The sequence below is a fragment of the Channa argus genome, chromosome 19 (assembly GCF_033026475.1).
Source record: "Channa argus isolate prfri chromosome 19, Channa argus male v1.0, whole genome shotgun sequence".
NCBI lineage: Eukaryota > Metazoa > Chordata > Actinopteri > Anabantiformes > Channidae > Channa > Channa argus.
The window spans coordinates 7899192-7926855 of NC_090215.1; the positions used below are offsets into that span (position 1 = coordinate 7899192).

General features: G+C 38.7%; 1 protein-coding gene and 1 long non-coding RNA gene across 3 annotated transcripts; one reads left to right on the forward strand and one right to left on the reverse strand.

Moving 5' to 3' along the window:
• Positions 1-274: 274 nt before the first annotated feature.
• On the reverse strand, positions 275-7170 carry slc35b3 (solute carrier family 35 member B3). 2 transcript variants are annotated; one of them, XM_067486663.1, is made up of 11 exons: positions 7029-7170; positions 6597-6718; positions 5194-5430; positions 4951-5072; positions 4553-4707; positions 3853-3960; positions 3310-3407; positions 3020-3112; positions 2719-2830; positions 2082-2151; positions 275-1201 (listed from the first exon to the last, which is right to left on the reverse strand). In XM_067486663.1, exons 1-11 carry the CDS (start codon positions 7153-7155, stop codon positions 1051-1053), a joined length of 1395 nt encoding a protein of 464 aa, XP_067342764.1. In that variant the 5' UTR covers positions 7156-7170; the 3' UTR covers positions 275-1050. The 2 variants fall into 2 exon arrangements, with proteins under 2 accessions (XP_067342764.1, XP_067342765.1); XM_067486664.1 differs by lacking the exons at positions 6597-6718; positions 7029-7170 and adding an exon at positions 6195-6386.
• Positions 6369-27664, forward strand: LOC137104872 (uncharacterized). The gene is made up of 3 exons (XR_010911750.1): positions 6369-6472; positions 17378-17481; positions 27288-27664. It is a non-coding gene; the product is annotated as an uncharacterized lncRNA (long non-coding RNA).

Below are 27664 nucleotides of genomic sequence, written 5' to 3' on the forward strand. Positions count from 1 at the left end.
GTTAACGAAGTTGTAACCCTAAAACTCCATGAGTCCCCCAAAAATGAGTTTATGAACAATGTGACAAATACATGCTTACACACAGACAGTCTTTCTTTGGGAGGGGGCTCGCTCTAACCTCAGTCATCTCAATTAAACCGTAAAACCTTTTTTAGTCTTAACCCCCAAACAAGCTTTTGACATGTGAGGATTGGCCAAAATGTCCCCTCTCCCCACAGTCAATTTGATAGCAAAATAGTTTTGGTCTTCAGCAGGTTACAACGCACACACACGATAAATGCCAGTTTGTTTTATTGTAAAAGGAATCATACAGTTTCACCCAAACATGATTAGTAAATTATGGCAGTTTACGTTAAGGTAAAATTGGGCAAATTTGTCCATTTTTGCCGCAATGTTACTGTATTTGGGCAGAGTATGATATAAATTACAAACTATGAAAATCCCACAAAGACAACGATTACATAAAAGAACTTTCTGTTTCTTCTTTCTGGCACGCGTTACAAATGCGTCTTTTACTTCATTTACAGTGTGTGCAAACATTCATTTCACGTATGACACACCATCATGTACTCATTCCTTCCAAAATTTCTGTTTATTTTTCCTCTTGTCTACTCAAGGATTTAAGTCATTATTCATTTCCAGTGCAAAACTGTGCTAAGGCGCTGGATTCCTTTTAGGGAGTCTTACAGTTCTCAGTATCCGGTTTGTTGTTTCTCTGGGGCTCTGAAGCACTGCTTTACAAGAACCCACTTGCCATTGGTCCTTCTGCGCATAGAGTGATTTCAGTCAGGTCTACACCAGTGGTGCACGGGTAGATAAAGATACGGAGACTCCATTAGCCATTTGAATTGAATTATGTCAGCCACTTTTGAGACTGGCTGGTGGTCAAACCCTGTACACACATCCTTGGCTTGATGTAGGTGGTGATGAGGCCTTTAGCTCAAGTAGATGTTACAACATATCCCCTGAGACAGGTGGGCCAAGTCTACATCTCAACAGACGTGCAGTCTGTTCATGCAGGACTTCAGCGGTGCCCTTGGGTCCCCCCTACTATACGTTTTGTGAGAGAAATCGAACTTTCTTTCCTGTCAGCAGCCAACTCCTGAGGTCCTTGATGGAGGGAAGCTTCATTTTCTCGCTGTTTTTACTGTAAACATTCAAGAAGATGCCAAATAGAACCAGAATGCCACCCCAGATGTACCTGAGGAGGAACACAAAGAAAAAATGTTGAAAAGACTGCGGAAATGAATTGGGGTACCAACAATGGGACATGCTAAAATGAGAAATGGAAATAATTGAGGAATGCAGCAATGTGCCAAGAAAGGCTGTGAAACAGATAAAACATTTATTTTAAGTTTCTCTGCTGTCACCTGCCTAACTTTTGTAGGAGCGAGAGGTTCCTGAGAAAGGTAGAAAGGTGACAAAGGAAGAATACATAGGCCACTAAATGGTTTTATACATATGAAAATTATGTCAACAATATTGTTCAACTGTCCCACTCACAATATATCAACTCAGTAAAACACCTTTTGGAGATTGTGGAATGGTGAGCAAGCCAGCCACATTTAATAAAACCTTAAATGTGGAAGTCCCTTTGTGTTTCAGTTCTTCAGTAGAGCACCAGACACAACTTAGCTTTTTATTGATAATACCGAACACATAATTCTCTTTGTTTGAAAAACGTAAACTGTAGCCATGTGTTGGGGCCAAGGTGAAGGGCAGACACCAGCTGGAGGGAGAATGAAGTTGGCCATTAGGATAACCAAAGTTTTTTTGCATCGTGTGTGTATTGTGTGTATGCCTGTGAAAGGTCACGATGGAGAAACAAATCAGGAGAGGCACAGCAGAAAATGAGACCCCTTTGACAGCACAGAGGAGTAAAGAGGGTGAACAAGAGAGTGAAGGACAAGGAGAAAGAGCAGTGTAGTCACCAAGGTCTTTTATATGGACTGAGGACATGAAAAACGGGGGCAGGAAATCCAAATCAAGTTTCATTAGCCAAAGGAGAGGTCATCGGTCACATTGTAGACTCGATTTGAACAAAACAAAAGTGATCAAAGTCAAAAGGTGGTAGTACTTACTGAAAAGTGAAAGGTTTTGTAAAGAACATGAAGGAAAGTACGATAGTCATGGCCTTTCTCCCAGTGGTCACTGCAAAGGAGAGAAAACATAAACGGTACCATCAGTGCCAGTTAGTTTCTTCAAGAAATAAGAAACACTGCTCAACCTGGGTTATGGTCAAAGAAATATGTGTTGTCTTCGGCTGGAAAATATAGAGTTTACAGTTCAATATTTTAAAAATATACTGTGAATTATGAAACTATTTGCTTTCTACACCAGTGGCTATTAAAAACAAACTGCATACTTTTATATGTGGCACTGCTCCATGTAAAAACTTGTTTGAGTGCTGGAAACCATGTTACAATAATATAATGAATGGCAACTCTAAATTGTGGTATTGGTTCCAGTCTAACTCTATATTTGCCTGGTGTTTTCAATTTAGAGATTCTAATATGTATTTCTCCCTCTATCACACATATAAAAACTTAGTAATGAAAAGGTAATTAAAGTGAAGGAACCGTTTTTGTTAATGGTTTTCTTTGAGATATATTTGTAATTAATAACTAAATATCAGTTAATTATTAGGAAATTGTAAAAACCAGGAAAGTAAATTAATATATGAAAAAGAGAAATTAAAGTTGAACAAACTGCTCTGACCTGTTACTGCAACCAGGGCACCAAAGAGCTTAATCAAGGCCAGCACAAAGGAGATGCCGAAATAACCCGTGAGAGAGAAGAAAAAAGCATAACCGTATGTCTTCACAGGATGCTGAAAGAAATAGGTAATAATAAGAATTTTTTAAGTTTTTACTGAGCATGGCAACATCGCGATGAAAAGCCAAGTAAAAAAAAAAAAAAGATAATGAATAAATGACCTCTACTATAATAGAGTATGTACAGTATACAGCTACTTAAAATATAATTAGAATGTATTCATGTTGTCTTAAGATATAGTCACCTCTGAGCAGAATGCCACAGCTGGCCCCAGCCCACCAGCACAGAGCAGGCCTGTCAGTATGTACACAAAACCAATGGAGTATGAATACAGCACCTGTCAACACAACATGGCAGGACCAGTCAGAGACATCTCATACACATACTGTACAGCAGAATTCTTACAGACAAAACATTTCTATATGTATATATCACGATTAGTAATTTGCATTTATGTCTAATATAACTGTGCACACATCTACTGGCCAACAGATGTATTAGGTTTTGTGCACCTGTACACATTATATACAGTACCATTTCAGAGTTGGAGCCATTATGAAGTTTCATGGCTTTTTCCTGCACATTTCCGATAGCGGCATCTGCACACAGTGCCATGGATATAAGGAGGACACCTGTACACAAACACAAACACTTTTGTTTAGAATGTGGACATTAAAACGCGAGCAAACTAAATACTGACATTTTCAGCCACATTCTATGATTATCTGCCACATCTGATGGAAGAAAGAGAACAGGAAACAGTCACTAGCTTGGTAAGCAAGGTAGACACTATTAATAATATTGTTACTGTTAGGTAATTACACTAACAGGTACTTCAAAACCCCTGGGCTACCAAGATGCACTGACGTAAATTTTGTCAGAAAACAGCATAAACCCCTTTGTGTTCCCATTATGAACAGGAAGTACAAAAGTCAGATGCTATAATAAAATATTTTTTTTTAGACACGAGCCATACTTGAAAATAATGCATGTTCATACTTGTGGGATTTTGCAGTGATTGTGATTAGCATTTTTGTGGAACCAGTGTAGCCTGTGTGGGATCGTCAAAAAAATTACCTGTGACGTTGAAATTGGGAGCCACTTTGCTGTCAGCTAGCGTAAACCAGATAAGTCCCAGACTCATGCAGATAGCAGCAGACACATCAGCCACATTGTAGCGTTTACCTGGAAAACCAATAAACGACCCTGAATCATTCTTTTCTGCTACTCTGAAATCAGAAAGTCCAAACACCTAAAATGTTGTACAGTCTGTTTTGACTTTACAAATTAAATCTATGATTATTTTCAGAAACTATGCCACCAAGAATTACAAATGAAATGTACAAAATACTGGTTAAACTTTCTAAACCATTAACATAACAGGCAAACTGAGCTAAACGCTTAGTAAACACATCTTATTTTCTGAATTAAAATCTTGAACACTGATAGGGGACCTAGGGAAAAGTATGAATGTAACAATGTACAAAAAACCCATGAGTAAAAAGAACAACAGGATGAAAGTCTTTGAAAAGCAGGCTGACAGATGGAGCCTTAAGCTTGGCAACGGGAGTATGGTCGGCTTTGATTCCTACTCACCTTTGAAGGGCCTCATGTCACATAAAGAAAAAAATAAAAAATACAAATCTAGGACTTTGGGGTATTACAGAAGGCAGAAAAGTGGGACTTCAAAATCCCGAGTCTAAACCTTTGTTTCAGCATGTGTTTGTAGTTGCATCTCTAAGGTCTGTATATGAGATATACAGCAGAATAGGCTTACCTTGTATAAACACTCCACCAATCATGACAGGAATGAGTTTACAGCACTTGAATATGACCTGTGTAGGGTAGTTCAAGTAGCCCAGGGAGGTATTGGACAGGCCCATAGTTCCCACAGTTAGAAAGGCTATGATCATGTATGTCTTCCCCGGGATCCTAATAAATAGAAGAAAAAGCAGGCGAGAATCACTTTTACATGTTATGTAGCTGTATTGCTTCAGCACATGCACAGTTTGTTCTGATATCTTTTGATCATGGCCAGAATTAAAGTTTACCAATGCAGAACTCTTGTCCACTTCAACATTGTTTCCAGCAAGTGGTATTAATGTAATGACTGACCCCCATACATAAAAAAGTTGTGTAATGTTACCTTGTATAATGAGATTTTGTTAGCTGTACCTTCTGCGTTTGTCCTGTGTGAGCTGGAGCTCCACTAGTCCAAACATGGAGTAGAACCCAAACTGGACCAGCGTAAGGTACCAGCCAAAGGGTCTGAATCCTTCCATGGAAAATATCAGCTCCTGGATGGATGGACAAATATCAGCGTCTGATATATCCTTTCACTGTGGCATATCTCAACTGATTATTTTCTGCAAAATGTTTGCATGTATGCATCTCTCAGGCTGTTTCTTTTCATGTTACCTGCAGATATCCATAAACGAGGTAAAAGAGGAAAACTCCAGCCACACAGATAAAGAACTGTGTGGGAGCACTGAAGCTGCTCAGGTTGATTCCCAGAACTCTCAGCTCCTCCACAGACTTTATGTGGGGAGACATCACCTCTGTGGATGATGGAATGGAGATTGAAATGTGCTTCCGTGAACTGTTGTAGCCTACAAGGCCATATTTGCCACTCATTGTGTCTGTGGCTTCTGCAAGCTGTAGGAACACAAAAAACTGTTAGGTAATGATCAGATGGGCAAGAGTAAATTATGTCCTAGGTATCAAGCAGAGCCTGGATCTGGATTAAAAAAGAAGCATAACATTGCTGTTGATGGTAGGTAATGGGGATTGATACACCTTTTTATGCATTGCTTTAACTGTAATTGTTCTGTAAACTATTCCTGACTGCTATAAATTATTGAGATATACAATATAGCCTTTCTGCTAAAAATAAAACCGTGAAATGTTGTTATCTGTTCCTTTTTCAATTACTTTCACTATCACACTTTAATTAACTATTCTGTGTATATAACTACACATTGCATGTTGACTGGTGGTGGTGATTAATAACATGGAACGCAGTATAATTTAACTTGTTGATATGAGGGGAAATTGGGAGGAAAAACAACTAAAAATCTGAGCTCTATAGCGTTTGCCTGAAGTTGAACACAGGACACTAGTCTAAAACCCCAAACATGCGCCAAACTGTATCGCTACATTTGTAACGTTAGTACCGGATATTTAAACGATGATTCTTCACTAAAAGTAGTGACGTTGGACAGCTGCTAACAACTTAGCTTAAGTAGAAGCTGCCATAATGTGAATCAACACAGATTATGCCCCTAAAAATACGTGGTAATCTTAATAAATACTGCCATCTTCTAATACGATTACTTTTAGCGACTTGTTTAACTAGTGGCGTTGCTTTCTCAGCCGAACAAGTAAGCTAACCTAGTGTACAGTAGCAACCTTTTAGCTACCTTCAGCACTTCCGGGTTTCTTTACGTTAGCTTATCCTCTTCTACAGAGGCGATGTCGGTGAAAAGACATTTCCCTACACGTTGCAGCTTCATCCTTCGCGCAACGTTAACGCCGTCATGTTTCTCCCTGTCACTGACAAACATTCAAGCCGAGGCTTATGTCAGCCTGCTAAAGGATGCTGCACTCGCTGCAGTGGCAAAAGCAGCCAACAACTTCCGCTTTGGTTCGACCTCTAAACTGTGATGCTATTGGTCAAGACTTACACGCGCTGTCGCAGGTGAGTCACCCAGCAGCTGGCAAAAACACCTAAAATCCGTCTGTATGGTCTATCGATGTGCCGGTTACTAAGTTACTAAGTGCATTTTGTTCACGCATGAGGGTACAGACTGTGCATACCTTACCTGAGTAGAAGAGTCCATACTTCGTTTCCCGAATACAGGTTTTTCTGGTGAAGCTGGTTTTAGCAACGTGGGTTCCTCCTGTGTCCCCTTTGAGCCCAGCACAGAAGAAATCATATATTGTCCTGCAAAAGAATATGTATTTTTACTGTATTCACAGTGGCATCATGCATCCAGTTAATATTGTAAAAAACATATTTAGACCAATGCTTATTTGATAGTTTCCATTTTACACTGTTGTTTGACAACCTTCCCATACTATTTGCTTTGCATATTTATTTAGCAAAAGACGCAAATGTATCAGCGCATTGGTAACTTGAAACCATCAAAATGTATCCCATAAAATAATTTCCCTCTCAAACAGCTGCAAAATTAACAAGCATTGGTAACAAAAACTTTATTAAAAGTGCTATTGTAGTGAGTTACTGTTCTTACCTGGATCAGATGAGCTCAGACAGTCAAAAGCTGTAAGAAATCTTGTTTGATGAGGTTGGTTGGGTGGGGAAAGACAAAGAAAATTGGTACAGTCTAACATTTGATTGACATGACACACGTGATCCATTATTTGTGTTGAAACAGGAAGTTTGTATGAATATGCAGTACTTAGGCAAGTAAACCATTGCGGTGATAAAAAGAGATGTGTTTCGAAAGTTTTTAACATCATGTATGACTAAATAAACACTGCCAGTATTCTAATGATTAATATTAATCATCAATAGTGATATGTTTGTGCACACACTTTTTCTCTGTGCGTGTTAGTACGTGGTGGGATAACACAACTCAGAAAATAAAGAATTGTCTCATTTTGCCTTAATTTACCTGTAAAAAAATGTCTTCACCATTGATGTTAGCGAAGGGCTAAAAGTAACAAACAGGCCCCAGTTTGCTGAATATTTTTGTAACTTTATTTTCACCTGTTCCCAGGTTGTTGTTACACTTATTTGCTCTTTATATAATGCACAGATTATAAAACCGTTTCTCCATAAAAATCAGTGGACATGCAATTTTGGTGAAAAGCATAAACACTAAACTACAGTAATTTTCAAACATCTATCACTGCAGTAACCCCAAGGCTTCCTGACACACCCACATTTTTAATATTATCAACAGCTTCAAGTTCAATAACACATTATTTTCTTAGTGGAGTACTTTGGTAAATAGCTTGTACTTTGTGGTTCAGCTTAAATAGAAAAGGTTTTCACTGCTTTCTTGATACTTAAAGTATTTCAGTACTTCTTTCACCCCTGAAAATCTTAGTGTGAAGCAGTAGCCACATTTAGTGATGAAAAGAAAAAAATGAAAGAAGTAGCACAACACAGTAACATTGTCATTACCATGTATTGTTGCCAGTTATACACTGCAGGGCATGTCTGTAGCTCAGAGGCCTGCAATAATTTTTTATTGTCCGCTTTGCAGTCCACATTTCCTCTGTCCCTGTCATTCCAACATTCCTTCCAGACCTCCATCTTCTTCCACTTTCCCTATTTTCCCATCAACTCTCTTCATCTGTCCACTGTTCGTGTCCATATGAGCTTTCCTTCCCCCATATTCTACCCTCACAGTTCCCTCTTAGCCAACCTTATTGTATTATTCCCTACTCCACCTTCTCTGCTCTGCCTCTGTCTCTCAGCCATCTCATATCCCTGCCTCTCCCTCTTTGGTTTCCGTAGCATAAGGCATGAAACTCTCTTTTGCTCCCTTATCCCCCACCTCCCTCTTCTAGCTCTCCTTTCTCCCTACTGTCCAATCTGAGAGCCCTCCCTTTGCCTGCCTGCTCCCCCACCTCTTTCCCTGTCCTCTTTCCCCAGCCAGAGGTTAATACACTCCAGGACGGCATTATTTCCTCTCTGGCTCTCCGACAATATAAAAATTCAGAATGGACAGCTCAATCCCTCTTCCATCTCAGATTTGATTGTAATGGTATTGCCTTCTGTCCCTGGGAGGCCCCTGCTGCCTCACCAGCCCAGCCTTTATGACACTAAATGGCCAGGCTACAATTTTTCCATCTATTCAAAAAATTCTGTTAATAACTCATTTTGAATGAGACGTCTGCACTCCCTGGGCCGAGTGCGGCCAGGTCTCTAACCCCTCTGCTCATTGGGGTCACAATATACAGGGAAAGATGCAGAGCTGAATCGCAAATGAAAAAGGTTAATTAATCTCCCTGAATTTACAATCCCCCTTCCCCCATTCCCTTTGCACTCCAATTGACAGTCCCAAAGAGACAAAAATGTCATATTTACAACCTTGCATGGAGAACGTGCACAGCAGCCATTCGCAGGCACTGGCCTGTCCAACCACTTTCCCTTCTCCCCTGTCCAACTTTACAAGTGTATACCTTCATCATTCCTGATGGATTTATGTAATAAAACCCATTTCTTTTTCCCATATGATCCTATTAAATAATAAAATAATTATTTATTGATTATTCAAAAAGGTACATGCATGCATGTGCAGGTAATGGCTTTGTACCACACAACTGGACCTGCAATAAATAAAGCAGGCAGAGGGAGTGTTTGAGAGAGACGGAGAGGAAAGAAAGCTGAGAAAGAAAGAGAAATGAAGGGGAATGAAATGACTTTTGAACCAGTGAAATCTGGATCCAATATGGCCTCTTGCAGTGCGGATCAGGAAGGACATTATTCAATCTTCAGGAGGCTCATATGGGAGCACAACCTATGAATGGTTTTGATATAGTCTATGGACCATAGATATTAAAATAGACAACTGGGCCCTGCACTTTGTCTCTCAGGTTTTAACATTTTTTTGAACACACCATATTCTTCAACTACAATATACGTTTTGTCCACAAAAATTGAAAATATAATATGCATTTTAATGTTTTATTTCAAAGTGTTATTCAATGCATTTGAGAAGTACATTAAAGCAGTTAGTACATTATGGCAGTGTATGTAATGTTGCTTTAGTAATCCCTCCAATACCCCTTCACTAGAACCCATTTAAATACTGATTATTGTAGAGTTGAGGGTCTGTTCCTTTGTAATCATCAAAAATGTTCCTTTTTTTTGGAATAATCTGTTACAGAAAATATCTTTCCCTAGTTAACTCTCCAGCCATGTATTAGTGACAATGCCTGTTTTTTCTTCTTTAGTCTGTTTTTCTACACACATACACCTTTAGATGATCTTTGATATAATTTTTTTTCGTTTTCCTATCACCAGCTGTGGATCATTTCAGACATTTTAACATCAGCCAGACATTACATTCAGGGCTTATTAATAACCCATTTGTATTTTGTCATATTCTCGGCCAAAGTGCACCCGCACATTGTTGTTTTTTTTCATGGGCTTGTCTCAATCCTCCTGGATGCTACAGAAAGCAGATGCCATCTCGGCTATATTACTTCTCAAAGCACTCATATCCTCTCCCATGTTATTTTCTTTGATCTGCTAGGCTTGCTGCTCTTTTACACCCCCACCTCCTCTAACTCACCCCCTCCCACTGTTCCTCTATTCCTCCTTATCTCCCTCCCTCCTCCTCTCAGCCAGTGACCAGAGAGTAGAGCAGCCAAGTTGGCTCATTGTGGCTGTGGAGGTTTCAAGTTCAAATCATCTGTTCTCTGTCATCAGTGGGCAAGGGGTGCATGTTAGAGCAGTGCTCTTACATTTTCTTTGTAATACAGTTTACTATCAGATGAGGCCTTCATATCAGGGGTGAGGGTCAATACTCCTTCTGTAAACAGCTCAGCAGGTACTTCAAACAGCTTTATAAAGACCCATTTTTTTCTTACCAATTGCAGAAAATCCATTGTGTCTATTAATTGGATCGAATGAAAGGAAAATTCATATTTTCATTACAAAAATTCAGTGGTCTCACTTGTTAATCATGGATTTTGTGGATTTGTTTTGTAGTGAGCTTGGTTTGATTTTGGACTTTCTACTGTTTTAAATCTTAAAAAAACATTTATCACACTAAACAATAATGAAAGTATTTATAACTACTTGTTAGCTTTTATGCTTTTCCCCCCTAATATATTTCCTGTTATTAAAAATAACTATTTTAGTTAGTGTTTTTTGAGTTGGCACTTGAATTACATTAGTCTAGCTTGTTTTAGATGATCACCTTTTTAACCAGTTAAGTAATTTTTATATAGCTGCGTCTAATGCAATAAATATTCTTTACTTATTGATGTTGTGATGTACGATAGAATGTATGATTGTAATACCTAATATGTTGGACAGCAGAAGATTTGAAGATGATTTTCTACTTTTTTGCAAAATAAGTAGTTGATCTTGAAGCTGTCTGAATTTGAAATTTATTGTTCAGTTTGTTTGAAACTCAAATGTTTTTTCCCCACCATGTAAGCAAGTTTCAGCACTGTAGCTTTCCCTGCCATAGTATGGCTGTTAAGGATGACTGAGCAATTAAGGGTTGTTTCACAGGGGCACTAATTGCCTCTTTGCAGTTTAGTGACAATATTTCATGAGAATATATTTTGTGCATATAGAATATTTCAAATATACTGCTTTTGTGCCACGGGTCAGAATCTTAAAAAAATACATAAATTATGAAGCACCATATAGCTCAATCTTTACTCATGACCATGAATCATAATACGTGCTGTTCACAAAAAGTTAGTGATTTTCGACTTTCAGGTAAAATTTATGATCATGCTACAATGATATTATCTCTTGAAAGTAGGGCATTTAGGTAAAAGCATGCAATGGTCATTTCGTCATCTAAAACCATTTATTGAAACAAAAAATAACAAAAAATGTCAATGTCTTAATAACGCGTTGATCGTTACGTGTCACCTTTGTCTTATGTCAAAATGTGAACAGCATGATGAAGAGGACTGTTTAAATACAAATTGTCATTGAACCTGAAATTTAATAGTCAATTGTAATTTTTTGCGTTGTGATTTTTTGTTTTTTCAATTAATCACCTTTTCAGAGAACATTGAATGTTCTCTAAATGAGAATGTTAGGCAATAAGTACTGAAACATTGAACAGTTGGGCACGTGCATTTAAAAGTTTAGAGAAGGTCAAATTAATCTCACCTGTTAAGGTTATAGTGCATTTTAGGTGCCTTCTGAAGTTTCACTCGAAAGTAATATCCCTAACTTTTCTTGAGTAGTGTGTATACAATAATGCCCCCTAAGAACTCACACAAGAAACCATAAAAGCGTAAAACACAAACTTAAGAGTGAACTTAAAGTCAACCCGGCAGCCGCTAAACTTGGGAGAATGCTTGCATATACACACATGTGGCTCTCAGGGCAGACACAGGAGCCCAGAGAGTCTTTGTCTCTTCTTATGAGCAGCCAGGAGGGGGAAGCATCTCTCTTTGCAAGTGTAGATTAAAGAAAAAGTAATTAAACAATTTACCAGGAATTCTGTGCTTACCCATCCAGTCTAACACTCTCACTCTCGCTCTAATACGTATAGATAGGAAATTGTTGTTTAAAAAAAAGAAAAGATTGTTTCTCTTCTTAGAGTGACGGTGGATGACACACATTCATTTAACCTGTGCTCTGCTGCTGAAGAAAAAGGAATTGAGAAACAAATTCCATTGTGTCATTTAATTAGGAGTTTTGCTGTGAGCAATAATCCAGTTTTTTCTCCTAACCTTTAACTACTTAATGGATTTGAGAAGCTATTACCTTTCAAGATTTCTGTTTTTAATTATTTGGAGTATTGTCGCAGATATGAAATGTCAATCATACTAGGATTAATGCCATGATTTCTGTCTTAGTGCTACTTACTGATAGGTTGAAGCTGGAGGAGTTGACGGGTTTGCAAAAAGAACATAATTGTGCAAGTACTGTATGCTCCATTGTCTATTTACAGTAGTGTGCTTATGCACCTATTTACTAACAGAATAAAATTTGTATGTGAAGTAGTTGTTTCCATAGATAATAACAACGTATTTATTGTAAATCTCATACTAATAATACAAATACAATAATAATGACTTATTTTTAAGTCAATTTTTGGGTTTCCCCCTTAGTGTTTACACTGTAGGTAAGGATATGGAAAAATAATATAAATAGAGAGTGTGTGTGTGTGTGTGTGTGTTTGTGTGTGTCTGTGAGAGAGAGAGAGAGAGAGAGAGAAGGAGAGAGAGGAAGTACCTCTCTCTTTCCCCTGGAGGACATTGCTGTTCTCTGCCAACAGACCAACCGACGAGCTGTGACATCAGGCTCGACTGTGTATATGAATATCGCCTTAAATACATGAGCCATGTGATGTATGCTTGATTTATTTTGCCAGACATTCACAGGACCATAAGGGCATATTGGTGTCCTGGTCTTAAATCTGTGCTGCTACTATGGCAGCAGGCTGCACACCTGAGCAAAAAATATTTAATATGTTCTAAATTCTTCAGTGGTTCAAAAATACATGTATTAGAAACACTTGATTGTTGGCCTGGAAATTGATAGCTTCACATGAGGATCACCATATGTCTGGGAGGATAAATGAAACGCACCTCCAGCTGTTCATATATTCAAAACCTTATTCAAATAGATGTTTTCACCTGTGTTTGACACGGTTCTCAGGCTGGCGTGTTGGCTCCACAGACCCCCCATAGCACGGGGCATGTAATCATCCTGAAAGTCTCTCTGGGTGTCTACACTCTCATAAAGCAAGAAAATGGATCATGCGGCCCAGGAAGGGAAAATGAAAGAAAAGGAGAATGAAATTACAGACCTGGCTGACTGCACAAATCATGCATATCATGTTTTATGGCTTGCCAGAAGAATTCAACACCTGTGGATCACCGTAGCTATAATTGTACACGAACTGCACTAGGTTGGGGGAGGTGGTGGTGGGAGGAGAGTTGTGGTTTGCGTGTCACTGAATATGTGAGTGAGAGTGTGTACACCTAGTAGGTGTCTGTTTGCATGCATGCATTTGTTTTTCTTGGCAAGGCTGGGTTTTAGAGAGGGTGAAGATGATAAAAGAAAGTTACGGGAACGCCTGTTGTTCACTTCTTAAGCACATCCTGGGTGAGTCGCCCACAGCCCACATTGCTCGCTCACAGAGGCTTCATTTACCATTGTAATTACCCTGTTTATTTACCCTACCTGCTTTTGATGGTAAAATGGGGGCCAATTTATCAGATCAGGACAATTTGGCCTGGCTTTGCCATTTACTTTAATTAAATGAGGCAATCACTGAATCATAAATCACTACTGGTGTGACCAAGTTATGTTTGAACCTGGAATTATCTTTAAAGCCGACACACCTGATGTTAAAACTTACAATAGACACACACAGGCTACTGTACGTCAGAATTAACCATTCAACCAGTGTGTTTTGTATTATGCCCACTTTATCAAATATTTTTGGAGCCATTTAAAATTTCCCATTTGAAAAGCCCGGTTTGACCAATTTCACTTTCTTTTTAAAAATACAGATAGACATATAGAACGTGTGAATGATGGCAAAATCCTAAATAAGATGACAGTATAGTAGATTGTCTTCCCTCTTCTCCTCCTCCGCTCTTCCATCTCTCTGCCGCGGATGCTGATGCTTGAGTCAAATTGATTACACCACTCCATCTGCATCATGACTGGCCTCCTCCTGTGTTTGCCGCCTCTGCCTACAGCACAGAGTTAGTGTACAATTACATATAGTTTAATATATCTGCCTGAGCACCTTTAAATAAGCATCACAAGTCCACAAGGTGATTTGTCTTCCAGCCCCATTACTCCATTGTACATCTTGATAGCCAAGGATTGCTCCCAGCTATGTTTAAGCATTAAATAGTGTATTATTATTTCACATAAATCAAGCTGAGATGTGAGGGGGGGTATTCATAAATTTTGCATTTCTCACAGACAGTATTTTAAAGCCCCTCTCTCTCTTTCTCTCTCCCTCGAAGTCTCTCTCTTTGACGCTCAGAGTTTTGAGACTAACGTAATTCTGCTCCCTGCACTTGATAGTGCATTAAAGATGGTCATATCACGGAGGTATATTCAAAACAACATGTAATGCAGTTTAGATTAAGTTTGAGCTGCTCTACTACATTCATCATAACACTGTTTCCATAATAAGTGTCCCTGCATTTGTCAGTGATGCAGCCAGACACATGAAAAAACACTGTATTGTTATTGTCATGAAAAATGGGGGAAACTACTAATAAAATGTATCATGATATTTTCCCAGTAGTGTGTGGCTAGCGAATCTGTTATCTGTGCTCAACGAAGAACACATAAAATGAAATCTTAAGGTGAATGTTTGCCGTCAGCCCTCTTCTATAAGACAAGAACCATGAACACCCCCCACCTGGATGTTAGTCCTGTGTTTGTGCAAAATGTCTACTGAGGAAATGACTTCACTCAGGAAACTAGATGTCAGCTTTACACATGAGCAGGAGAGCTGCCAATGTTTTAGTCAGGCCGACAACACGTTCTTTTCTCAGCTCGCTCTCAGGTTGAGTGCGGAGCCTGCATGAAGTGACATAGGAGGAAATTGGACTTCCAGTCATTTGGGTTATTCAAATGACACCTTGCACATTAGTTTTTATTTGCTGTCTTTTCACCAGGTAATCTGATTGGTGCTGATGTACAAATCAAAGACTATAGTGTGTTACAGTAGGTAAAACATGCAGCTTTCTCAGGAGTTTCTTATGTGTCGTATATATAGTACAGCAATATATAGGATTTATGTACTCGGAAATGGCAGTTACCGAAATAACTTAAAAAAAATATTTAGGGGAATATTGACATAAGTGTTTCTGTAAATAAAAAATCAATACATGACTAGAAATAGCTCCTCAAACTGAAAACTAAATTAAAAGCTGTTTGTTGAGACTTTGCTTCTCATTTCACTTGGTTTAGTACATGTAATATTAAAAGATACAGAAGACATAGTTTATGTACCTAAGAGAAAATAAAAATTCATATTATTACCATTCACATTTTAAAATGTGTGCAGAATTTTACCTCAACCTTCTTGTATAATGGAAATCATACCATGCATAAATAAGCTAGCCCAAATTGTTTAAATAATGCAATGTCTCATAAGTCTGACTTTTGTGATTTCATGCTCACATTGCACCAAACACCACAATTAAAGCTAATTTTCAGTTTTAAAACATGCTTATCATTTTCTGCACATAATAATTATATGACCCACTGGCCTGGGGGCTGCAGTGCTGCAACAAAGTCAGTAAAAAAAATCTTTTCAATTTGAAATTGACTAGATGCCGGGACAGTAAGTTGAAGATTGGGGGGGAGTGAGGGAGGAAAAAGTGTCTTTGAACTAGTTTTTGCTTGCAGAAAATATTGCTTCTGGGGTGATATTCTTTCTGAAGTGTGTCATGGCAATGAGAATTAAGAAATAAGGCACAGTGCCAAATGATTCAGTGAAAAGATGGCACACACCCACAGGTATTCTGTTCACATGACATCACCCTGTGTAAAATTGACAACTTCATATTTTTTCAATCTTTTTTGAACTTGGTGGGTTCTCCAAGTTCATAAAAATCTCTTTTTAAAAGAAAGTTTGGACAATATCAATCTACAGCTCCAATCAGTAAATACATGAATTTTAAGGTAATTACTGTAAATATTAAAAGGTTATGATATTTATGTAATGTATGGATTGGATAATGACCTATTTTTCTCTACCTTTCCCTTCATCCTAGGAAAGAAAGGGGCATCTGACCTTGACATGTGCAGGCTAGCTGCATGTTTCCCCTTTAGCTCATGAACTGGAAACTTTTCTCCTGTCATCCCTCCCTCTCTGTCCGGGTGACAGCCCTCTGCTTTCTCAGCTCAGACACACAGCACGCTGGCAACAATACTTGGGAGGATAAATGCTCCGCTAAACTGAACAAACAGTATCCAGACATGCTCAATTCCAGCTTGTCTGTCTTACACAGAGATCCCATGATTCCATCAGTGCAGAAGTGCAAAGATTAGATGGCAGCTGAAAGGTCATCAGATAAAAGAGGATTCTCAGCTCTTTTGAAAAACATGATTTTAATCAAACATCAGATAATCAGTGACTTTACTTTCATTTCTTCCTTTATCTTTTGATGATGGATGTCTACAATGTAAATGTAAATACTGAACAGATCACCTGACTTGTAGCCCTGCAACTCTTGTTCATCAGTGTAATAGTTCCTTAGAAGTGTTTCATGCATGTCTGAAAATTGCCTAAACATAAAAATAAAGAGTAACCCCCCCCCCCCCCCTCCCCCCGTTCCTTTCATTGCTCCCTATGCTCCGATGTCTCTCATGTTAAAACAAAGCATCTGCCTGTCTATCATGTAACCATAGGCGCTCTGGGTGGAGCAGGATTCGAGTCTTTTGAAGTGTACTTGTCATTGGAAATCTGCATCAGTGGGTACAGTCACAGGCTCAAGATGAACTGTTTGTGGTTCACCACTTCAAACAATTTTAGAAATTTCATTGTGGGATTAACTCTTGCAGTGTCACTTATATACACACCTGCACATGCAAACACTTGGTAAGAGCAGTAAGTAATGTATGGACACATACATCTCTATGCATGATCCTTGTTCTGTATCTCATCAACTACAGAAACCTTTCCGTAAGTAATATATAAACGTGGTTGTGCTTTCATACATTTACAGATATATAAAATGACAGTTTAATGTGAATTGACAAGTGATACCCCTTCTCCCCTCCGAACTTAGACACAAGCATGCACGACTCTAACCAGGCTGCAGTAACACAACATTAAGCAGCTTTCTCTTCTTTGTTATCTCCAGCTTCCTTTTTGCCCTTTGGTTAAACATTCTCTTGGCATGCATGATCTCATTTAACTTTGATTTCCTCTTTTTCCAGGACAGCATTCTCGATGGTTCCAATTTCCAACCCATTCCCCAATTTTCAACCCCAATGACAGGCAACACATGCTGGAATGGCTGTTTAACTACAGAGGGGAACTGGTAAGTGATGATTTTAAATGCTGTTTAAGATAAAAAGGGGAGTTTGCAACAGATAAGGATTTGCCTGGGTAGAGAGCGAGAGGCTCGGTGAAATTGTGCTTTTACAGTAGCAGTATGAGTTATGTTGTTGAGGAAACACTGCTCTAGACTACTGCTAGATTGACAGAAGGCAAACAGTTTTTACCTCCGTGGAAGAAGTTTAGTTTTTAACAAACCTGAACCTGTTTAAAAAAAGACTGTATGTGTTAATCAAAAAGTGTAACAATACATAATGCAAAAGTTGATTTTTGTAAAGAGCTATTTAAGTGTAAAAATGATTTATTGTTTTCCTAAGAAACAATAAATATAATTAGCTGTTTATGATCCCTGAAAGTATAACATTATTTAGTATATTATATTTGTTTTTATTAAATAAAATATGAAACAACAACAAAAATGTTTTAAAAGAATTATTTAAGTGCAATAAATTAATACAATTTAATAGTAAATTTAAGAATTTTATTTTTTAGCAAGGTAAAATATAAGTTTTGTAATATAATTTTATTGCCACAGTTTTCTGTTTCTCTATTTATTTCATAATACTGTAGGAAAAGCCTGTAGATTGAAAAAAACTATTATTACTATTAATTTTAATTATTTTAAAATAGAAATATCTAATTTTCTATCATGACTGTAAAACTTTCCCCTACCTTAAATGAAAAAGTGTGTTCATGGTGTTCAACACAATTACAATTTTGCCTTAATTTGTTCCTGATTAATGTCTTGAGTGTGGAGAATGTGTCCAGCATGAAGGACTTTCATGCTGTTTGAAAAGAGCAGCTCTTCATCAAACTTTCAGAGCTTTGTGTAAATCCCCATATAACCAGCACCATGAAGCAGAGGGAGTCTGAAAATCTGTTTTCACCACATTTTGAGTAGGAGCAAACCTGGGAGTTCTCTGTGTCTCTTTCTCTCTCCCCAACTCTGTCATGAAACAGAGCACCGCATTTCCATATCAATCGGATTAGTTCCAAGACCAGGGAAGTAGGAGTAATGTAAGTAAGCGTACAAATTTAAATATAGGACATCAAAAACATTGTTAGGCATCCATTTATTTTTGAAGCAGCCTGGCTTTCTCTGTTTCTCTGTGAAGATGCATGTCTTCAAAATTATTTTCATTTTATTTTGAAAGGAACACCACAGTATTTGTAACATTTCATGTGTGCCATGGTGCCCCGCTGTTTTCATGTGGTTAACCTTGTTTGTGAAATGAATAAGTCACATCAAGCAATGCACTTGTTGAAAATACATCAAAAACAATTTCACATGGGTGAAAACTCCTGAGCTCACAGGAGCTGAAACTGGAAATGGCCTGTGCATAAACCAACATAATTTACTTACATGTTCTGTTACTTTTAATTGTTGACTAAGTAATTATTTTTCCATATTGATTCAATAAAAAAGGCCATTGTTTTATTTTGAAGGATTCATATTAGTAGCATGGGTCCATTAGGTTCTGAGGAACTGACTGAAGATACAAGATTTTTTGTTCCGGGTACTGATCAGCCTGGATCTAGTTTTACTGCTGTTTGTAAGACAGTAAATTATCACCTTCAGTTAACTTTCAATACTCTCTCAAAGTGTCATCATTAACTAAGATTTGGCCCTACTATAAAGTAACAATTTTACAATAGTTACACATGTCTAGGTTACATCATTTATGTCAATATTGTTCACTCCAGTGCTCACACACAAACCACCCAAACATGCAATACAAAATTCTTACAAACAGGGGCAGATGTAGAAATGTTTTATTGGGGTGGCCGACTGGGGCACAAGCTCAAAATAGGGTGGCACATTTGGAGAATGAGTTTTAAAGCTAAATTTTAAATGTTTTTGAAAATAAAAACGGCATAGTAATTATTATTAATAGGCTAGTAGTGGAGTTTATAGTGTTTGTCTATCGTCAGAAATGTCCAATAAGTACCTTACAGTATCTACTATTTTTTATTTTGCCATTTATAATTAGCTGTGGAGAGATTAAACTTCATCTTTTGCAGGGATGCTGTGCCTGGCTGCAACTGCAAACTTCTAATGTGACAGAAGATATGAAACCACCCTAAATGTAAATGGTAGTAAAAAGTGTACCAATCTATAAGAATAGTGATTTATTTCAGCCTCAGTTCCACCTTGTTGCTCCTGTGTGGAACCTGGCCACTCAGAGTCTCTGGGATGCCAGTGCCACCCCAGGTCACCCCTCTGGCCCCACCCTGCTTATAAAGCCTGTAGCTAAAGAGCTTCATCTATACACAAACCTACCTGCCCCTTTGTCTCAGGCTACAGTAGCTCACTTGTAGATCATCTCTTCATTCAGCTGAGTCCACTTGGTCAGAATGTGGCTAAATTTGCATTTTGAAACATATTCAGCTACGTATCAACAGTGGGGATTGACCTTTAACTTTTGGTATTGTAATGGACTGGAAAAAAATACATGAATTAACATTAGTTATAAATAAAAATTGTTTGATTTCTGAAAATAGTTAAATCTTAATGCATACAGTAGTAGTCATAATATTAAATGGATGAGGTAACGCTTTATACTGGTACGTTATAATACGTATACTATATACTATACGAATAGCGTATAGTAATATGAATTTTTACCAGTACTTTGGTAACTCACTACACCCAACAGTTGACACATGGGCTGTGTTTTGAGGTGAGCGGGATAATAAGTAAACTTTACAGTTCACCAGTCAGGAACTGTATGATAAAGGCAAAATGATAAGGAACGTTTTATGTTCTGCTCTCATCACGAAAGGCTGATGCCTGATAAATATATATTCTATTAGCATCCTAATCTGAAAACAGTAGTGAAAAATGACCTTCAAGCTAAACGTAAAAAAAAAACATTTGACAGACTAAATATAGTGTGTCTATAAACTAACAGAAATGTTATTTCCTGTGTTGACATCAATTCATAATTATTGATGCACCTTTGGCATTTATTGAGTGACTCGTCTAAATCCTAGAGATTTAAAAGCAGCTGGACTCAAAAGACAGTCACATTATAAAACTGTATTTCGCTAGAAGGTACAACTAATTCATATCTTTTATTAAGTTATCTGTTTTTCTATAAATATTAAATAAAACATCATGATCAGTAGGAGAAACAGAGAGGTCAGTATAAGTCTGTGTATTTCTATGTGTGTGTGTGTGTGTCTGTGTGTGTGTGTGTGTGTGAGAGAGAGTACGAAGAGATTATTCAGCAGTCTGTGTCTTGCTGACTGATCTGACCAGCCGGTAGCTCCCTGTCCGGATAAAGAGATGGATAGATGGATGCCTGTCTGTGCTTTCTCAGTCCTTTATGACTTAGCCCGTCTCTCTGTAATTGAAAAACTAGCTAGGCCGTGTTGTCTTGGGATTTGTCCCTTTATAATGCAGTTTCAAAACAGGAAAACCAATAGTGGGAATAGACCCCGGAATGTAATTAATTTTGTTGGGGTGGGGGATAGTGGGTGAGGGGGGTTGGGGGTTGGCGGGGGACTATTATTGCAGGAGGAAGAATTCTAATCAGTTGCAGATTCCTTCCTGTTTGGTTAGCGTGACCGTGGCCAATTACCAGTGAACTCTGTGTTACAGTTTCACTTCCTGTGCTACCCAAAGAATGGACTGAGGCCGGCGCTGCAGAGCCTGGCAGGATGAAGGAAGGGAGAGAACGAGACAGGGACAGAAAGAGAGAGAATGAAGAGATAAAGAGAGGGAGAGAGACAAAACACGAAACACGAGGATGAGACTGTTGGGACGTAAACAGAGGGAAGTAAAGTCAAGGAAAAGCAGAAAACAGGAGGGTGAAATCTCGAGCCACATCTAAGGTGCCCAGACATGAAGGCACATATGTCCTTTTATCCATCTAATATAGAACATGACATGTGGTTTACAAAGGAAATGAAAGGATTTTGGATCTGACTCTTGCTGGTTGAAAGGTTCTCAGGTAAATGCTGAAACTGCAGAGCAACAGACCTGAACTCAAGTCACAAATGCAATAACACATAACTCAATCATTGCAGCGATGTTATCAAAATACATAATTTAGCATTGCTGTTTTCCCCTAAATCGAATTAAACCACTGGACTGAACAACTGAATGACAATTGCTAAGGCATACGTGAATTTGCATAAAGTGTCCTTTATATGCCACGTTACGTCCTGGGAAATTCTTCATGCCAATTAAGTCAGACACGGCTTTTGCTAAGGGCCTCGCCAAGCCAGTAGTTTACACCGATCATCAATCACGCCGTTTTTTTTACAGGCCTTTTGCACGATCTTGGTGTCTTTTTAGGTGAATCTTCAAAAACCCAAGATACATAAGACCCAACCTGGCACACCCCAGAACTTTCTAATGACGATCGCTAACAACCTGACCTGCCAAATGATTCCCTTTTGGCTTGATTCCTCAATTCTCTCCTCTCATGCTCAGTGTTTTGCTCCTCCATAGGGCTCTATTCCCTAAGTTTTCCTCTGTAATAGTTTTTTGGCACATTACTCTCGCCGATCCACCCCAGAGGTCTCCCATAATTCACTTCTGATATCCTTGTTTAGTTGTAGAATTAGAGGAAGGGTGCACATTGGGAGCATGCAATCAAGATTGGCAGTAAGACATTAATTTATTCATTGTAGTTTGGTGATGATGTAGTTTGGTGTGATAGACTCCTTTACTGCTACCACAGTTCACACCGTTTTTAAATGGGATTCAAATTTACAGTTTTTCTACCGCGGTTGTGGGGCTTTTTCAAAATATTTTACTGCCCGTATTAAGGTATGATTTAATATTTTTATTTTTAACTTTTTTTCTGGAGCACACACAGTATTTGACACTGATGGTGACACTGCTGATCGATGGAACGAGTGCTTACATGGTTGTGATAAAAGCATAAATACTAAAAGTGATCAGTACAGATTCCTTTTCTTGTAAAATTCTGGAAATGTGTTTTACATTCCCAAACAAATGACATGACATTTATTACTACTTCCCAGCACAGTTGAAAGCATCTCAAGGGACCTAATACTGTAGCAGTTACAAGTGGGATAAACTGCTTAGCAGATGTTTGAGGGATGATGCACATAACTGGCAATATGAATGTGAATTCCCTGGGAAGCCTGTTTTGCACACATGCACTCGCACACACATACACAGACACACACTAAACATGAGAAATGGGTGAAGCATTGTACTATTCAGTGTGAACTGGAGGGTCCAAGTCGCTAAACTAATCCTAACACCACAGCATCCCACTTCTAGGCTCGTCTTTTGCTGCAGCTGCCTGGGATCATTTCACAAACACAAGGTATTCCTGGAAGAATTGATTCTGTTAGATAGTACATTGATCACACACATCGCCTGCGGACAGAAGATGGCTTTACAAGCAATAAGATGGGAGACAATTATATTATTTTAGTGAAATAAGACAGAGTACAAGCAGCAAGTGCCAATAGCCCAGGCAGGGGGTTGGGGGGAGGGGGCACTGACAGCCCCCTCTGCGGTTGCCGCCGTGTGTTTGTGCTCCATCCTCAAGTGGCACGGTAATCCACTAAACTTTCCTCCACCCGCTTCTCTCAATGCAATCAGGATGCGAAGGCTCACCAGTGATTGCGTTCATTTGTAAAAGCATCCAAGCCAAAATTGAACCCCAAGGCTGATAAACTATAAAGATGCTGATCAGATCGCGGCTAAGGAGTCCGCACTTGAGGGCACAAGGTGTCAGGGCTGGAGCCAAAAGAGCAATGACTCTGTATACCTCACTCGGAGCCAGGTGGCTGCTCTGGAATACAAACAAGCGGCGAGAAAACACATAAAAACGACAACAAACTGCAGCGGGATTTTTCATCCCGCAGCATCTTTCGGAGGAGGATGGTATTATCTGTTCAACAAATTAGCAGTTATTCAGTTTCTTTTCTCTTTTCTTTTTCATGGACTGTGTTGGCAAATGGAGTGCATTTATTTGAGCTTTAGCAAATGCATTGTATTTTATTAATGGGCTCAGTGTGAGTTTCATAATGCATCTCAAGAAAAGTAGAAAGCCAGAAGAGATACTGTTCAGGCAAGTCATGTTTTCCACCTTGCAACAGAATATTATAACCAATTTATCAGAATGAAAACTATACATGACTCTGCAGCACTCTTCATGTATAATCCATTTTGTTTTTATTGCACGCTCCATAGTGCTGCACGTTGTCCCTGCACTTCAGAAGTTGGTACAACTTTTTGTCTCGACTTACTTTTTTACCACTATTTCTCACAGCTTTTACATTGGATCTTGTTAAATGAACAGCTTCATTACTTTAAACAACACACTGCCTGCCTCTGCAAATGCACAAATATTGAGGACAGACAGAGAAAAAGAAAGAAAAAAGAAAGGGAGGATCTGAGGATGTTTTCTCCTCTCCATCCTCATGGCCCCAGTGCGTTAAATGTCAAAGAGCAGTCAGCGGGAGAGACTTATTCCAGGAGGCGATGTGAATAGGACGATTGAAGACTGGCTTTGATTGACAGCTCTTCCTCTCTTGCTTTGCCCTGAGGGTGATTGACAATGTGGTTCATCTCACATTTTGTGACTGAGCTAATCCAGTAAATTCCTACCAGACGCAGCACAACTCAGGAGAGACCTGCTGCTTCTTTCCCAGGCGGAGTTCTTATTTTATCTCTTTCTCCCCAAAATAAATATGTTTTCCATCTGTGGCACTGAAAACAAACCGGGGAGGGGGAGGGACTATAATTAAGTGCAAGTACATAATTAAGCGAGTTTAGAAAAGTGCTAGTTTTCAATGAATTAAAATGTAGACTAATTGCATGTGGGAATTAGCCTGCTGTTGTGCTAGTGATTAATATTGTCATAGGTTACTGTCTCAATATGTTGCCAGTTGGAAATAGGAGCACCTTACTGGAACGATTGATCTCATGCCAAGTTCAATAATTAATTGACTCAACAATCACTGACACGCAACTATCTCACACACCGTCCCCCATGCCCACAAGGTGTGGCGCTCGTCCTCTCGACCTTGCACCTGTATTTTGATATGTGCTGCTTCCCAGAAATCGCTTCCGCTGCAACTGCAGCTGGCTTTTCAAAGAGGAACAAAGACACAACAAGAACAGCGGCGCAAAAGGACTGAATTATCTTGTCAACATATGATTGCAGGAGCACGATTGCAGTAGCCGCTGCGGGTTACCGCAATGTACCTACTTGACCCACATTAAGGTGGCAGCCCAGGTAGGAAAACATGAGAAATGTTTGACACTTTCATTAATCATCATTCCTGAATGATCACTCTGTGAGGGTATGCATTTAAGCGTGATTAATTGCAGGCTGAGCCTAATCAAGCAATGAATTACCTGCCTAACCTTTTGCAGGAACTTGGTTTTTACCTCAAATCAAAGCACTGGAATTCAGAGTGGTTAACTGTGTCAAGGAAAGTTAAGTGGAGACAATAATGAGAATCGTGTTTGAAAAGGACACCCGCTCAAATTTTTACCCTAGACTTCAAGTTAAATAAAAACTACTAGAATACATATTTATAACATTTTGCTCCAATAAACAAGGCCAAGGGTGGTGAAGAATACACTACAAACACCCTATCAGCTCAGTGCTCAATGGTGTTAAGTGATCCCAAATGTTTAAAGTGTAATAAACACAACCCTGGATTTGTGTTTGTACTTGTTTCTTCATGTGCTGAGAAAATTCAGCAAATCTTGATATCAAATCTTAGGTATATAAACTTTCTCTCTTGAATGACTAAGTGCCATTAATAATTCTCTATCTTCACACAGTCAGCTTTTGTGATCTTTGTCTAATCAGAGCCCAGAAGACAATACCCCAGTGTGTGCAGATCAGGTGTTCACCTTCTTAGTATGATGAAAGCCTCGCCAACCAGTTGCGACAATGGCCGAGTGAGATAATAGCCCAGTAAGATGAATCGAAAATGACGTGTACACGCATCAAGCTTGTAAGGGGTATTGCACACTCTAAATGGTATGCTTTTGAAGTTGGAGAAACCAAAGGGTGTAGTAGACGTTGTCTGGTCCACCTCACTCTGTTGCATAATTGCAGCTTGCTGTTTATGCTCAGGATAAAGTGGAAGTACATTTATATAATTTGGATACTTTATATTCATGATATTCAAACACACCAAATGTGACCATATACTTGAGAAGAGAATAAATATTGCATTAAAATATACCCCCACGATTTGAGACAATACTCATTAGTGGCACATAGTTTGTTCACATGCACAAATGAGCCCTCATAATTGCATGATTTTATGCACAATTCAAATTCAAATCATCTCTTCTTGACACAGCCAATACTTCTGTCATGTGGCTCCTCGTTTTTTCTTTTCTTTTTTTTTTTTGTGTTGAATAATTAAAAAAAGAAATAGAGAAACATACTAATGAGAGAACCTTACTTGAGGGCTTTGCCGCTCCACTGACTATCATATTAATGCATTCCTGTGTGAATTAAACGCATCATCAAACACCTAAGTTCCTTCTATATTTTCCTCTGAAGACGAGGGCTGGACACCAGTGACTACCTTGCCCTCTGCAAAAATGAAGGGCATTCTTCATTATTACACCTCCTCTGATTACCTGTTAATAGCCATGTATTAAAGGTCCCCCCCCCTCATTTGACAAAAACACTGGGAATTTAGCTTTTTATGAGAATGACATTGTTTCGGTCAATGATTGAGCCATTAAGATAGTTAGAAGGAGATTTAAAGTGATATGTAGATGTGTTACACCTAAGTGGCTTTGTCTTCCTGTGCTGTTCATATCTGTAAATACTAAATGTTTGTACAGAAAACTCTTTTATAATCTGTTGGTGAGTGTGTTATGTCAGTAGATCAGCTCTTTTAATTATATTATTAAAGAACTATTAAAGAAAATATTTCAAACATCTGTAGATAGATTATCCCTTGAACACCAGCCATTAACAGTCTGACTTTCTCTATTTTTCTGCCTGAAGCTCTGGTGAAGCCAGTGTAATCTCAGCCTGACCCCTCTCTACCTCTTTAAAACTCTCTGTTTTCCTCCCTCCTTCCATGCACTCATCCCCGTCTTCCCCTTCACTCACCGCAGGTTGACAGTCATCAGGGCACTTTTCTCTCAGTGGCTGACAGCTTGAACTGGCTCATTAACGCAAATTGGGAATGTGAGACTAAACTGAGCATGCAGAGTTATTTTAGAGGCCGCTTTGCGACAGCGCAAACATGTCAGCTCATGCTCCGCATAATAGCTTGTCCCAACCCTGTCTTCTGAAATTACATTCGTAAACTCAACTTGTTATGCTGTGGTGGCAACATAATGGTTGGCTGGCTTATATCCATGAGCAACATTTTTTAAATCAGTAAAACCTGCATTTATTAAAGACATGCAGTGGGCACAAAGTTGTGACTCCCAAGACTGGAGCTTGCCACCACACTCTGTGGTTAAACTTAGGCAACAAGTACACTTCGCTTATGGTTTGTAATTTTGGTCAAATGTAAATGTAAGTTTGCCTCTGAAGTCACCGTTGAGTTTTAAACCAGACCACTTTGTTTGCTTAACCTTTGCCAAGTGTTGTAAATGCTGAATGCTGTAGTCACAAATAGATATTTTACAGACTATTGCTGACTTTTATTGTCATTAAGAAACAACTTATTCTGCATAAATATATACATCCTCAATGTATTAAGTCTGTAACGCCTGCAAAGATGATTGTGGCTCTTTATAATGTAAAGGCTTTATCCAACAATTTGTTTTGTATCACTGATCTTATATTGTCTTCTTCTCAGTGAAACCTGGCTTAGGATGGATTCACCTGCTGTACTATCAAGCCCTGCAAATTTGCTGCATTGTGATGCTGTGAATCTTTAACGGGTGATGATGTTGACCTTGGGCCTTTCTCTGCTTGAGTATGATAATAATTGTGTATAATGCAGTAGCTTTAAAGTGCCAGCCTCCTCTGTTGGCTGCAACTACATGCAGTATAGACCACATAAACTCTGGAGCTCCAATATTTAAAATCTGCTTCACTGAACTTCTCACAGCCATTCAGGCTAAATGTGGTTGGTAGTTTTGATATAAATGTTGATTGCAAGACAAACACTGAAATGAAGTTGAAGTGAAATGTGTTATTGGATTAGAATGTATGGAGTAAACAATAAATGAA

What these genes read in the sequence shown, in the direction of transcription:
- slc35b3 (XM_067486663.1), bottom strand. Translation starts at nt 7,155, where the DNA reads ATGGATCACGTGTGTCATGTCAATCAAATGTTAGACTGTACCAATTTT. An exon ending in TCTGAGCTCATCTGATCCAG is followed by an intron (nt 6,719 to 7,028) that starts GTAAGAACAGTA and finishes ATTCTTTTGCAG; the next exon opens with GACAATATATGATTTCTTCT. An exon ending in ATGGCTCCAACTCTGAAATG is followed by an intron (nt 3,113 to 3,309) that starts GTACTGTATATA and finishes TTGTGTTGACAG; the next exon opens with GTGCTGTATTCATACTCCAT.